At 45.4% G+C, this 13,979-nt stretch overlaps 1 protein-coding gene across 2 annotated transcripts in view; it reads right to left on the bottom strand.

The window, feature by feature from the left end:
- The window catches only part of MGST3 (microsomal glutathione S-transferase 3), a 51,780-nt gene that overhangs the window by 22,863 nt on the left and 14,938 nt on the right, over positions 1 to 13,979 (bottom strand). Inside the window, exons 1-2 of one of the 2 annotated variants that reach the window (XM_056523580.1) lie at positions 7,336 to 7,477; positions 264 to 387 (exon numbers count right to left, since the gene is read on the bottom strand). In XM_056523580.1, coding sequence (XP_056379555.1) covers positions 264 to 387; positions 7,336 to 7,472 — 261 coding nt within the window. In that variant the 5' untranslated portion in view covers positions 7,473 to 7,477. Of the gene's footprint in view, positions 1 to 263; positions 388 to 7,335; positions 7,478 to 13,979 lie in introns of those variants that run through there. The other variant, XM_056523581.1, reaches the window with a different exon arrangement.

Below are 13,979 nucleotides of genomic sequence, written 5' to 3'. Positions count from 1 at the left end.
GACACACCGGGGCCTGGTGACACATTCGGAGACTGCAAGGGTTGAAACCTTCACGATTAGACTCAATTTAGATAAGTATTTAAAGGGCTGGAATACCCCTTTACACCCCCACTGTATATTTGTAGTAGCGCAGAATTAAGGGCTATGTCCTGGTGACGTATATTTACAGGCCTTGGTTATCTTTGAGTTAAATACAGTGTATGAGGCCTTAAAAAAATAAAAATAATAATTTGAATATTCTAGGATATCATGCTTGCGCCTACCTCTACATTATACGTCTTGCGGGCTTTTGACACCTTTATTGCAAGGTGAGCGACCATTACAAAACTGGCCGCACCAGTCAGGATGACGTAGCCATGTTCTTTGGAAAGGACGACCATCCTGAGTCTGTAAAACATAAAAGGTGAATGTATGTTAAAGCAGATCTCCTGTTACTCATGTAGTTCTCATGTTACCTAATACAGCAGTGTTTCTGAACCAGTGTGTCCACAGCTGTTGCAAAACTACAACTCCCAGCATGCCCGGACAGCCATTGGCTGGGAGTTGTAGTATTGCAACAGCTGGAGGTCCACTGCACTAGAGCATACAGCACCACATTTTACCACTGGAATGAGCTAACAGGAGCAGGGACACCTGCCTTGGACAGGAGTCCCTGCTCCTGTTCGTGATTCATCCAAAAGGAATATAAAAATAAAAATATATACAGTGACCCCCCGACCTACGATAATTTCAACATGCGATGGCCTCTCAGAGGCAGCATCAACATACGATGCTTTTTTATGTCGGGGCCATCGCATAAACGGTTATCCGGCAGCGCAGACTGCTTCAGCTGCCACCAGATAGCCGATTACGGTGCCCCGTGTGGTCCGCTGACGATCACTTACCTGTCCTCGGGGCTCCGGCGCATCCTCTTCGGGATCCTCTGCATCGTCGGCGCTCTCCATTGCCGTCATCACGTTGCTGCGCATGCCGTCCCGTCATCCAATAGGAGCGGCGTGCGTAGCGACGTGATGGCGGCGACGGAGAGCGCGGTTGCCGGGGAAGCAGAGTCCTTGCCAGAGCGTCGGGGACACCTCTGGGACGCGGCGACAGCGATGGATGGCGACATCCCGGGCAGCGGTGTGGTTTCAACAAACGATGGTCCGTTTGGAACGGATTACCATCGTATGTTGAGGGACCAATGTATGTATGTATATATTTTATAATAATAAAATTTAAGATTTCAAAAAACATTTTTTGGGGGGGAAATTCTAAGTGAATTGAATTAATTCAGAATAAATTTCCCCATTACTTAAGATATAGAGGGAGATTTACCAAGGGATTTAAAGGGGTTATCCAGGAAAAAACACTTTTTTTTTTTTTTTTATCTATCAACTGGCTCCAGAAAGTTAAACAGATTTGTAAATTACTTCTATTAAAAAAAATCTTAATCCTTTCAGTACTTATGAGCTTCTGAAGTTAAGGTTGTTCTTTTCTGTCTAAGTAATCTCTGATGACACCTGTCTCGGGAACCGCCCAGTTTAGAAGAGATTTGCTATGGGAATTTGCTTCTAAACTGGGTGTTTCCCGAGACACGTGTCATCAGAGATTACTTAGACAGAAAAGAACAACCTTAACTTCAGAAGCTCATAAGTACTGAAAGGATTGAGATTTTTTAATAGAAGTAATTTACAAATCTGTTTAACTTTCTGGAACCAGTTGATATATATAAAAAAAAAAAAAAAATAAATAAATAAAAAAATATATAAAAAGTTTTTTCCTGGAATACCCCTTTAACGACGCAGGACGTATATTTACGTCCTGCGCCGGCTCCCGCGATATGAAGCGGGATCGCGCCGCGATCCCGCATCATATCGCGTGGGTCCCGGCGCTAATCAACGGCCGGGACCCGCGGCTAATACCACACATCGCCGATCGCGGCGATGTGCGGTATTAACCCTTTAGAAGCGGCGGTCAAAGCTGACCGCCGCTTCTAAAGTGAAACTGAAAGTATCCCGGCTGCTCAGTTGGGCTGTTCGGGACCGCCGCGGTGAAATCGCGGCGTCCCGAACATCTGATCGGACACCGGGAGGGCCCTTACCTGCCTCCTCGGTGTCCGATCGACGAATGACTGCTCCGTGCCTGAGATCCAGGCAGGAGCAGTCAAGCGCCGATAATGCTGATCACAGGCGTGTTAATACACGCCAGTGATCAGCATAGGAGATCAGTGTGTGCAGTGTTATAGGTCCCTATGGGACCTATAACACTGCAAAAAAAATGTAAAAAAAAAGTGTTAATAAAGGTCATTTAACCCCTTCCCTAATAAAAGTTTGAATCACCCCCCTTTTCCCATAAGAAAAATAAAACAGTGTAAAAAAAAATAAAAATAAACATATGTGGTATCGCCGCGTGCGTAAATGTCCGAACTATAAAAATATATCATTAATTAAGCCGTACGGTCAATGGCGTACGCGCAAAAAAATTCCAAAGTCCAAAAAAGCGTATTTTGGTAACTTTTTATAACATTAAAAAATGAATAAAAAGTGATCAAAAAGTCAGATCAAAACAAAAATCATACCAATAAAAACTTCAGATCACGGCGCAAAAAATGAGTTCTCATACCGCCCCGTACGTGGAAAAATAAAAAAGTTATAGGGGTCAGAAAATGACATTTTTAAACGTATAAATTTTCCTGCATGTAGTTATGATTTTTTCCAGAAGTGCGACAAAATCAAACCTATATAAGTAGGGTATCATTTTAACCGTATGGACCTACAGAATAAAGATAAGGTGTCATTTTTACCGAAATATGCACAGCGTAGAAACGGAAGCCCCCAAAAGTTACAAAATGGCGTTTTTTTCTTCGATTTTGTCGCACAATGATTTTTTTTCCGTTTCGCCGTGCATTTTTGGGTAAAATGACTAATGTCACTGCAAAGTAGAATTGGTGACGCAAAAAATAAGCCATAATATGGATTTTTAGGTGGAAAATTGAAAGGGTTATGATTTTTTAAAAGTAAGGAGGAAAAAACGAAAGTGCAAAAACGGAAAAACCCTGAGTCCTTAAGGGGTTAAGCAGCTTTTTTGCTTAAAAAAGTTGCACGTGCGCCTAAGCAATTTTTTGTGCGACTTTTGTGGGTAAGCAAAAAATACCAATCTGCTCTACCTAAGCAATTTTCTGTTTTTACTTCGCAATGGTCCAGGATTTATCATTGCGAAAGTCGCACGTAAGCCAATAAAAGTCGCAAGTGTAAGCGAGGTCAGACCCGGCTTACAAAACTTGCCTATGACAGCATTTTCAAAAAGTAGCACAAAAAGTCGCACATGAGACTTTTTGTGCGACTTTTTGCACAGCTTCGCTCCCCGGCACCCACTCACATCTACCACCTGCCTGCAAGGTGTTGGGACTGCAAATCCCAGCATGTCCTCACTGTCAGGGCATGCTGGGAGTTGTAGTCCTGCAATAGCTAGTGGGTGGGTGGTAGATGTGGACGGGTGGTCAGGGAGCGAAGCTGTGCAAAAAGTCATACACAAGTGCGACTTCTTTTATTTTCATTTTCACAAGCAGAGTGAGACGAGGGGGTAGGAGAGTGACAAGCTCGTCACCCGCCCGCACAACACTACTACAACTCCCAGCATGTCCTTACTATAGGGACATGCTGGGAATTGTAGTTGTGCGGCACAGGGGGAGTGTGTTAGATGGGCGGGCGGATGACAAGCTTGTCACCCACCGACACCGCATGACTACAACTCCCAGCATGTCCGACACCGCCCGTCATCAGCCACAGCGCAATCCTCGCTCTGTGCAGATGAATAATGGGGGTCCCAGCAGCAGGATCCCCGCGATCAGACATCTTATCCCCTATCCTTTTGGTAGGAAATAAGATGTTTAGCGCCGGAGTACCCCTTTAAGGATGATGAAATCTGGGCTCTGTTCACACCTGCATAATTTCGCTGAAACAGAAAAATGGGGAAAAAAAACAAACAGACTGTACCAGGGAAAACCTGTGCAGCATGGGGCACTATTCCCATCAATCACCTATGAGGAATCTGGAGGCTCCAACAGAGGTGTGAACAGAGTCTTAGCCATTATATGTTGTGCGCTAGTAATACACCCATACATATTGTGCGCTAGTAATGCATCCATACATATTGTGCGCTAGTAATGCATCCACACATATTGTGCGCTAGTAATACATCCACACATATTGTGCGCTAGTAATACATCCACACATATTGTGCGCTAGTAATGCATCCACACATATTGTGCGCTAGTAATACATCCATACATATTGTGCGCTAGTAATCCATCCATACATATTGTGCGCTAGTAATACACCCACACATATTGTGCGCTAGTAATGCATCCATACATATTGTGCGCTAGTAATACACCCACACATATTGTGCGCTAGTAATCCATCCATACATATTGTGCGCTAGTAACCCATCCATACATATTGTGCGCTAGTAATACATCCACACATATTGTGCGCTAGTAACCCATCCATACATATTGTGCGCTAGTAATACATCCACACATATTGTGCACTAGTAATACATCCACACATATTGTGCACTAGTAATACATCCACACATATTGTGCACTAGTAATACATCCACACATATTGTGCGCTAGTAATGCATCCACACATATTGTGCGCTAGTAATGCATCCACACATATTGTGCGCTAGTAATGCATCCACACATATTGTGCGCTAGTAATGCATCCACACATATTGTGCGCTAGTAATGCATCCACACATATTGTGCGCTAGTAATGCATCCACACATATTGTGCGCTAGTAATGCATCCACACATATTGTGCGCCAGTAATGCATCCACACATATTGTGCGCTAGTAATACACCCACACATATTGTGCGCCAGTAATGCATCCACACATATTGTGCGCCAGTAATGCATCCACACATATTGTGCGCCAGTAATGCATCCACACATATTGTGCGCCAGTAATGCATCCACACATATTGTGCGCTAGTAATACACCCACACATATTGTGCGCTAGTAATGCATCCACACATATTGTGCGCCAGTAATGCATCCACACATATTGTGCGCCAGTAATGCATCCACACATATTGTGCGCCAGTAATGCATACATATTATATAAATAGTGTGCAAGATATATATATTACACATACACACACACATACATACATATATATATATATATATATACACACACACATACAAAACAACAAAAACGCTGTTTTGGGTGTGTTTTTTTTATCTGTAAATTCACCAATTTATGGGTGTAAAAATGGCCAAAAATATATTGGGTAAACATGGCCTAAAAAAAACTACAAATCCCAGCAAGACTACAACTGTTAGGCCATGCTGGGACTGATAGTTCAACACAGGAAAGGAGCGAGTTGTATTAAATGTGTTCTATTGTACAGTACCTGTCTGGGTGCTACTCTGCACTGTAAGAACCAGCAGACCGTAGTGCCTCACAGCAGCCTCTAGTGTCTGCAACTATCAGGGAGTGTACAGGCGGCTCAGCAGGACACATGTGCTCTGGAATCACCCAAAGTACAAGAAAGAGTGCAAAACACTGATATCAAAACGTGCACAAAGGATGCGGCCTATTGCACGGCCTTCCCCCTACAAGACCCCACAAACCTTACCCTTCGCCTCTGGACCAAAAAGGTGCCTGCGAGGTTCCAGGTCCGATGTCCCTTTTCGCCAAAGCTACTAAAGGGACTACAAAATGCTGCCGGCACCCCCCGTGTAGTCAGCCAAGGTATCTGCCCGCAGAGCCGATAACGGTCGGTACCCTCCCCATGCAGGTGTACCCGGGGTGTTAGCAGGAAGGTGCGGAACCTAATGGCCACACACACACACACAACACCCCTAGACCGCCAGGAGGGACACCCAGAAGGGATACTGCACCCTGAGAAATCCTGTGTGAGGTGCACTGGTAATGTGCGTATATATTATATATATATATATATATATATATATATATATATATATATATACACATACATACATACACACACACACACACACACACACACACATACAGTGGTCCCTCAAGTTACAATATTAATCGGTTCCAGGACGACCATTGTATGTTGAAACCATTGTATGTTGAGACCATAACTCTATGGAAACCTGGTAATTGGTTCTAAAGGCTCCAAAATATCATCCAAAAATAGGAAAAAGTGAGAATAAAAATAAGTAGATAACTAAGAGAGATAAAGAAAATCCTTATATATATAAAAGTAGGAAAGATCTCCTGGGAGCTGTAATGACTGTCTAGATCAGCGTTTCCCAAGCAGGGAGGCTCCAGCTGTTGCAAAACTACAACTCCCAGCATGCACGGACAGCCAAAGGCTGTCCAGGCATGCTGGGAGTTGTAGTTTTGCAACAGCTGGGGGCACCCTGCTTGGGAAACACTGGTCTATGTAGAGGACAGGAGCTTCTTCAGGGTCCTGTATAGTACACACAATGTCCTAATAAAGTAACATGGAGCCGCCCTCACCTGGTGTCCAAAGGAGCAGGTAACCCTGGCACAGGTAAAGTGTACAGAACATGTAATACCTCCCTGTACTGTAGGGGGCGCTACCAGACACCAGTCAGTGCATGCACTTCAATAATACAGGTAAAGAGTAGTACAGAACATGTAATGCCTCCCTGTACTGTAGGGGGCGCTACCAGACACCAGTCAGTGCATGCACTTCAGTAATACAGGTAGAGTACAGAACAAGTAATACCTCCCTGTACTGTAGGGGGCGCTACCAGACACCAGTCAGTGCATGCACTTCAGTAATACAGGAGTTTTACCAATAAATGCCCATTCTGATTGGTCGGTTCATTGACATGTTTCACAGATCTGGACTGTCTGTACATTGTATGTTGAGTTTGGTTTCAACTTACAATGGTCCAGAAAAGACCATTGTAAGTTGAGGGATCACTGTATAACATATATTGCACTAGTAATTAATACAGGCCCTGTATACAGCTCCAGTATCACACTCCTTATATCCCCGTATGCCAGTGTTTCCCCAACCAGTGTGCCTCCAGCTGTTTCAAACCTACAACTCCCAGCATGCCCAGACAGCCGTAGTTCTGCAACAGCTGGAGGCACGCTGGTTTGGAAACCCTGCCGTATGCGGTGACTGCCCGGCCTGACAGAGGATATCCCCGTGTATCCCGGTGCCCGCCCTCCTATCGCGGCTCTGGGAGCGGTCACGACATTCAGCCCGATGTGAAGGTTACAGGAAGTGTCGGGGAGATGTGCGGCCCCTCCGGTCACAGACACCACAAGTCCCCGGTGTAACCGCACTGTGACCGCGGCGCCCCCCGGAGAGCAGACGGCACGTACCTGACACTGCACCCCGCGACTAAGCACTGAGACCGGCGGACAGAGGTGTGAGACTGCGGGGAGACCAGGAGGAGGAGGGGGCGGGGATATATATGGGGCGGAGACTCCTCCCGGGACAGGCCCCGCCCCTCACACATATACTGTATTTGTTCATATATTTCTATTCTTTTATGTGAACAGCAACAAAAGGCTCCAGAGTGTATAAGAGCCGCATAATGTGAACTGTGCTCTCCTGCGGCTTACTGCATCCAGTGTCTGAGATCACACCTGTACATCACGTGACAGAGGTGCACTCTGATATTAACCCCTAAAGGGCACAGCCCATTCTGGCCTTGAGCCAGGGCCATAACTCTTATTTTCCATCCTTAGACCCATATGTTTGGGTTTGTTTTGGGCACAACCAATTGTCCTTTGTAATGACTCCTTTAATGTTACCCTAAAATGTACGGCGCAACCAAAAGAATATTATTTGTGGTGGGATTGGGAAAAGAAAAAACGCAATTTTGCCACATTTGGTTGGGTTGTTTTTCCGCAGTGCGCTTTATTTTTTTTTGGGGGGGGCCGATACAATTAAAGGGGTACTCCGCCGAAAAACATTTTATCCCCTATCCAAAGGATGGGGGATAAGATGTCTGATCGCAGGGGTTCCGCCACAGGGGACCCCCACGATCTCCGGCGTGACACCTTACTCATCCGCGCACAGAGCGAACTCTACTCCGTGCCGGATGACTGGCGGGTACACCCACCACACCCCCCTCCATTCATGTCTATAGGAGGAGGCGTGACGGCTACTACGTAGCCGTCACGCCTCCTCCTATAGACATGAATGGAGGGGGCTCGGCGTGACGTCACGAACACGGAAGCTCTGAGTTTCCGTTTTTTAGATGCTGCCGCTGCAGGCCCGGAGATCGCGGTGGTCCCCAGTGGAGTGACCCCTGTGGTCAGACATCTTATCCCTTATCCTTTGGCTAGGGGGATAAGATGTTTTCAGCAGAGTACCCCTTTAAAATGAGTCCCATTTTTACAAGATTTTCTATTATTTTCAATTATTTTACTGCTAAAAAAGTATGTAGCTTTTTTTTTATTTATTTATTTATTTTTTATACAAAATAAGTATCATTTAAAGTTATCCTCTTCTGACCTCTATAACTTTCTTATTTTCCGTATACGGAGATGTATGAGGACTCATTTTTTACACAGTGATCTGTAGTTTATATCGGCACTATATTTGCGTATATGTGACTTTTTATCTCCTATCCGCAGGTTAGGGGATAAATGTCTGATCGCGGGGGTCCGACCAGTTTGACCCCCGCAATCTCCCATACAGCGCCCCGACTCTGCACTGCTGAAACGTGTTTAGTATCCAGAAGGTCAGCTGATACAAACCCGCCCCCTCCATTCATCTCTATGACAAAAGCGGAGACACAGGAACGCTGTGTCTCCAACTCTACCATAGAGATGAATGGAGGAGGGGTGTTTGTATCAGCTGACCTGCAACTCAGCCGGAGCCGAGTCGGGGGGGGGGGGGGCCCTGATCAGATCCCCGCGATCAGATACTTATTCCCTATCCTGTGGATAGGGGATACATTTATTTGCACTGGACATCTTCTTTAAAGGGGTTATCGAGGAATAGAAAAACAGAGCTAATTTCTTTCCAAAACAGCTCCATGTCTGTCTCCAGGTTGGGTGTGGTATTACAACGTGGCTCCATTCACTTCAATGGAACTGAGCTGCAGAACCACACTCAACCTGGAGACAGACGGGGAGCGGTTTTTGAAAATAAATGATCTCTGTTTTTCTATTCCTGGATAACCCCTTTAACCTTTGTTTTTAAAAGTTCAGACATTTCTGTAGCGGCAAAACCAACATTTCTGCATGATAAATATATATATATATATTTTTTTTTTAATGGGAAAGAGGGTGAATTACATTTTTTATTGGGGGAGGGGTTTATTCACATTAAACATTTAATATTTTTTATTATTACAGTGAATAATTTTATTAGTGAAGCTATACTAGCATGCTTTCTGTATCACTTTCTTTGTGTTTAGAATTACTTTCTACCCTCTGGTACATAAATCAGTAAAAGATTTTAGATTTATGAAGGAAAAAAATCTATATTTAATAAAATAAAAATAAATGACTTCTTTCTGCTGTGTCACGGAGTAGGTGGTAGGTCGGACTCTTGTTTTATGGACGCCATTGTTCTCCTCCCATGTGCTGTGTGTAAATAGGTTGTAGGTTATACTAGTCAGACTATATTTAATACTTTCATGCTTAGTTTTTGCCTTAAAGGTTCAGAGGTCAGAATAAATATCATATTATTTTTACCAAATAATGTACTACGTAGAAACGGAAGCCCCCAAAAGTTTAAAATGGTGTTTTGTTTTTTTTCAATTTTGTCTCACAATGATTTTTTTTCCGTTTCGCCATAGATTTTTGGGTAAAATGACTAAAGTCATTACAAAGTAGAATTGGTGGTGCAAAAAATAAGCCATCATATGGATTTTTATGTGCAAAATTGAAAGAGTTATGATTTCTTAAAGGTAAGGAGGAAAAAACGAAAATGTGCATCCTCCCCCCCCACCCCCCAAAGAAATGCCACCCCACACCATTACTGACCCACCGCCAAACCGGTCATGCCGTAGGATGTTGCAGGTAGCAGAACGTTCTCCACAACGTCTCCAGGCTGCTTTTATCTGGGAAGAGCACAGGGTGCCAGTGGAGAATTTGCCAATCTTGGTGTTCTCTGGCAAATGCCAAACATCCTGCACAGTGTTGGGCTGTAAGCACAACCCTCACCTGTGGACGTCGGGCCCTCATACCACCCTCATGGAGTCTGTTTATGACTGTTTGAGTGGACACATGCACATTTTGGCCTGCTGGAGGTCATTTTGCAGGGTTCTGGCAGTGCTCCTCCTGCTCCTCCTTGCACAAAGGCGTAGTTAGCTGTCCTGCTGCTGGGTTGTTGCCCTCCTACGGCCTCCTCCACGTCTTCTGATGTACTGGCCTGTCTCCTGTTAGCGCCTCAATGCCCTGGACACTACACTGACAGACACAGCAAACCTTCTTGCCACAGCTTGCATTGATGTGCCATCCTGGATGAGCTGCACTACCTGAGACACTTGTGTGGGTTGTAGACTCTGTCTCATGCTACCACTAGAGTGAAAGCACTGCCAGCATTCAAAAGTGACCAAAACATCAGCCAGGAAGCATAGGAACTGAGAAGTGGTCTGTGGTCACCACCTGTAGAACTACTCCTTTATTGGGGGTGTCTTGTTAATTGCCTATCATTTCCACCTGTTGTCTGTTCCATTTGCACAGCAGCATTTGAAATACATTGTGAATCAGTGTTCTTCCTGAGTGGACAGTGTGATTTCACAGAAGTGTCATTGACTTGGAGTTACATTGTGTTGATTAAGTGTTCCCTTTATTTTTTGAGCAGTGTGTGTGTATGTATATATATATATTTGCCATAAAGGAGACTCCTATCAGTTTGGACTGCTCTGGTTACAGATATCATGCGCTCTCTCCCAGGATGACATCTGAACAACACTGTTGCTTTATGCTATTCAGAAGAAAAGTAAGGAAAAGGAGAGTCTTCTAGTTTTCCACTCTTGTCGATTCTATGTAAACAATGCCTTATAATAATATCTTTCCTAAAACCGTCCCAGGTTATGTGCATGATATCCAAATGTGTGATGCCGTGCCCATTGCCAAAAACAGTGACGACTAGAAGAAAATCTGCTGAATTATATGGGAGAGTGCTGCATGCTGTGAGACGTGTGCAGAGATCATGGTGCAGGTAGGGGGAGGATCAGAATTGGCGCTACTATCTATTGTCAAAGTCACCTTGAGTTACCTGTTTCTGATTTTACAATGTAGTTGGTGTAATCCTGCACCCGATGTTCAAGCACAAGTGTCAGCTATTCAGAGTGCCCAGAGAGGAAACATCAATGTTTAATTTTAATTTAAGTAGAAATAAGAACACGAACAATAAAAAAAATATATGAAAAATCCAAAGAAAGAAAAATTAACATAAAACATGATTAAAACAATATGTCATGTTCTGACTGTACATTCCTATTTTTCACATTGCGGAAAATGTGTGGAATGTCCACCCAGAAAACACGGACGGACCTTCCGCAAATAGCATGTTCTGACAGCGCTAGCACCACTATTGTTCCGCCGAGCGCTCCGGGTCCCCGCTCCTCCCCGGAGCGCTCATAGCGTCCTCCTGTTCGCAGCGCCCCGGTCAGACCTGCTGACCGGGTGCGCTGCGATAATGTCCCCAGCCGGGATGCGATTCGCGATGCGGGACGCGCCCGCTCGCGATGCGCATCCCGACCCGCTTACCAGACTCGTTCCCCGTCTGTGCTGTCCCGGCACGCGCGGCCCCGCTCCCTAGGGCGCGCGCGCGCCGGGTCTTTGCGATTTAAAGGGCCGGTGCGCCACTGATTGGCGCATGGGTTTTAATCAGTATCTTCACCTGTGCACTTCCCTACTTATACCTCACTTCCCCTGCACTCCCTCGCCGGATCTTGTTGCCATTGTGCCAGTGAAAGCGTTCCTTGTGTGTTCCTAGCCTGTGTTCCAGACCTCCTGCCGTTGCCCCGACTACGATCCTTGCTGCCTGCTCTGACCTTCTGCTACGTCCGACCTTGCTCTTGTCTAATCCCTTGTACCGCGCCTATCTCAGCAGTCAGAGAGGTTGAGCCGTTGCCGGTGGATACGACCTGGTTGCTACCGCCGCTGCAAGACCATCCCGCTTTGCGGCAGGCTCTGGTGAAAACCAGTAGCAACTTAGAAACGGTCCACTGACACGGTCCACGCCAATCCCTCTCTGGCACAGAGGATCCACCTCCAGCCTGCCGAATCCTGACAACTATGTTCATAAGTCGACTGGCCATCCACGTCATACGATAAAGTCGGCAAATACCTTTTTGGCAGTATCATGATGTATACGACATACCTTAAAATATAATTTGAATGGGGCCATAGATAGACCTATGTGGCTGCCAATAGGGGTAGTACAGGTAGGGAATAAGTGTCTGATTGCCGGGGTCTGACTGGTGGGACCCCCACAATCGACTGTATGGAACCCGCGACTACTTACTTATCCTCAGCACATTACAGCCCCCAACTTTCTGGACAAAGACGAGTGATGGCGCGCTCTGCCAATTACCAGCTGATGTGAATGAAGTAGAAAAGATGTTCTGCGGTGGCACTGCCTCTTTGCCTTCATAGAGAATCCAGCCTATTGGTTCTCCTTATGAACCAATCACACACGCAAACAATTTTACCACCAGGGCATTTTTTAAACCTACCCCGGGAAACTCCTATTGGTCGCTCACAGATCACGTGATGTATATATGTCACACCAGAGCACCGTGCCCATTGGTCACTCCTATACATTAATGGAACAGCGCAATCCATCAAGCTTAAAACACACCCCGGGAAACTATAATTGGCTGCTCGCGGACCACGTGACCCGTATGTGACCCGTGCCATCACAGAGTTGTACGTCACACCAGTAAATCAAATTGATTGGTCACCCGAGTTCATGAATGAACCAGCAGGATTTTTCAAAACAAACACTGTTTGTGGATCTCAAGCATCATTTCCAGAGGCAAACATCCAAGCCCCGTTTACAACACGTTACAGTAAACGCATGAAAACACCTATACAATACAAATAATGCACTTGTAATCGCTACATCCAGACTTTTGTGTGTATTTTATGCAAATGTTTGCATTTTATTGTAATCTTTTGTTGAAAGCGCTTTTTAACCCTTTTGTTACCGTTACTCTGTACTGCCCACCTTGACCTCTGACCCACATTTTGGCACTCAAAATACATGTTTGTAGGTCACCTGGCCGCATAAGAGTAGGTGACCCTGACTGCAGGGAATGAAGGGGTTAAGCATGGCAGCTTCCCTCCCACTTTTCTCCTGGGATAGGAGGGTCTTAAGGGATACGCTCAGAGGGTATATATTGCTCATCCCACCCCAGGCACTTCCTTTTGGACTCACCAGCAATAAAATGGAGGAAAAAAGCGGAGGTAGCGCCGGGTGCGGTGTAGGTCTTTATCCGGTATAGGTAGGTACCCAGGTGGGGGTAGCGTGTTACTTGCCGGTGATGGTAGCTTGGTATGCAGGCCTGCAGCATGAGGACGGAGCCCAGAGGAGAGTCTGTAGAGTAATGTAGAAGTATTGGAGAGAAAAAGCTGAAGAAGAAATCAAAGAAAATAATAAATATAAAGCAAGACACGTTTCGGGAGTCACAGCTCCCTTTTTCAATTGCAGGTGGTTGCTGTATGGCAAGGTAACAGGTATATGTGTTTAAATACATGAGAAAATGGCGCCAAAACCAGGTGAGCTGGTGACGTCATGTGGGGTGGATGCCGGGGACAGGTAGGGGCCGAGCATTAAAGACCTAAATAATAAAACATATTCAAAGAAGGGGCATGAAAACCACATAAAACATGTAAAAAATCATAGGTATAGTCTTGGAGTATTTGGAAGTTCAAACTGAACCGCGAGAATTGTCCGTGGTGGCGACCAATCAGGAAGCTGCCGGCATCCGTGGGACCAATCAGGAGGCAGTAGGAGGAGGCTGTCATCGCTGTGCAGGGTTGCCACTGTG

This window comes from Hyla sarda, chromosome 6 (assembly GCF_029499605.1).
Source record: "Hyla sarda isolate aHylSar1 chromosome 6, aHylSar1.hap1, whole genome shotgun sequence".
Classification (NCBI taxonomy): Eukaryota; Metazoa; Chordata; class Amphibia; order Anura; family Hylidae; genus Hyla; species Hyla sarda.
This window is presented reverse-complemented; position numbering and strand designations above follow the sequence as displayed.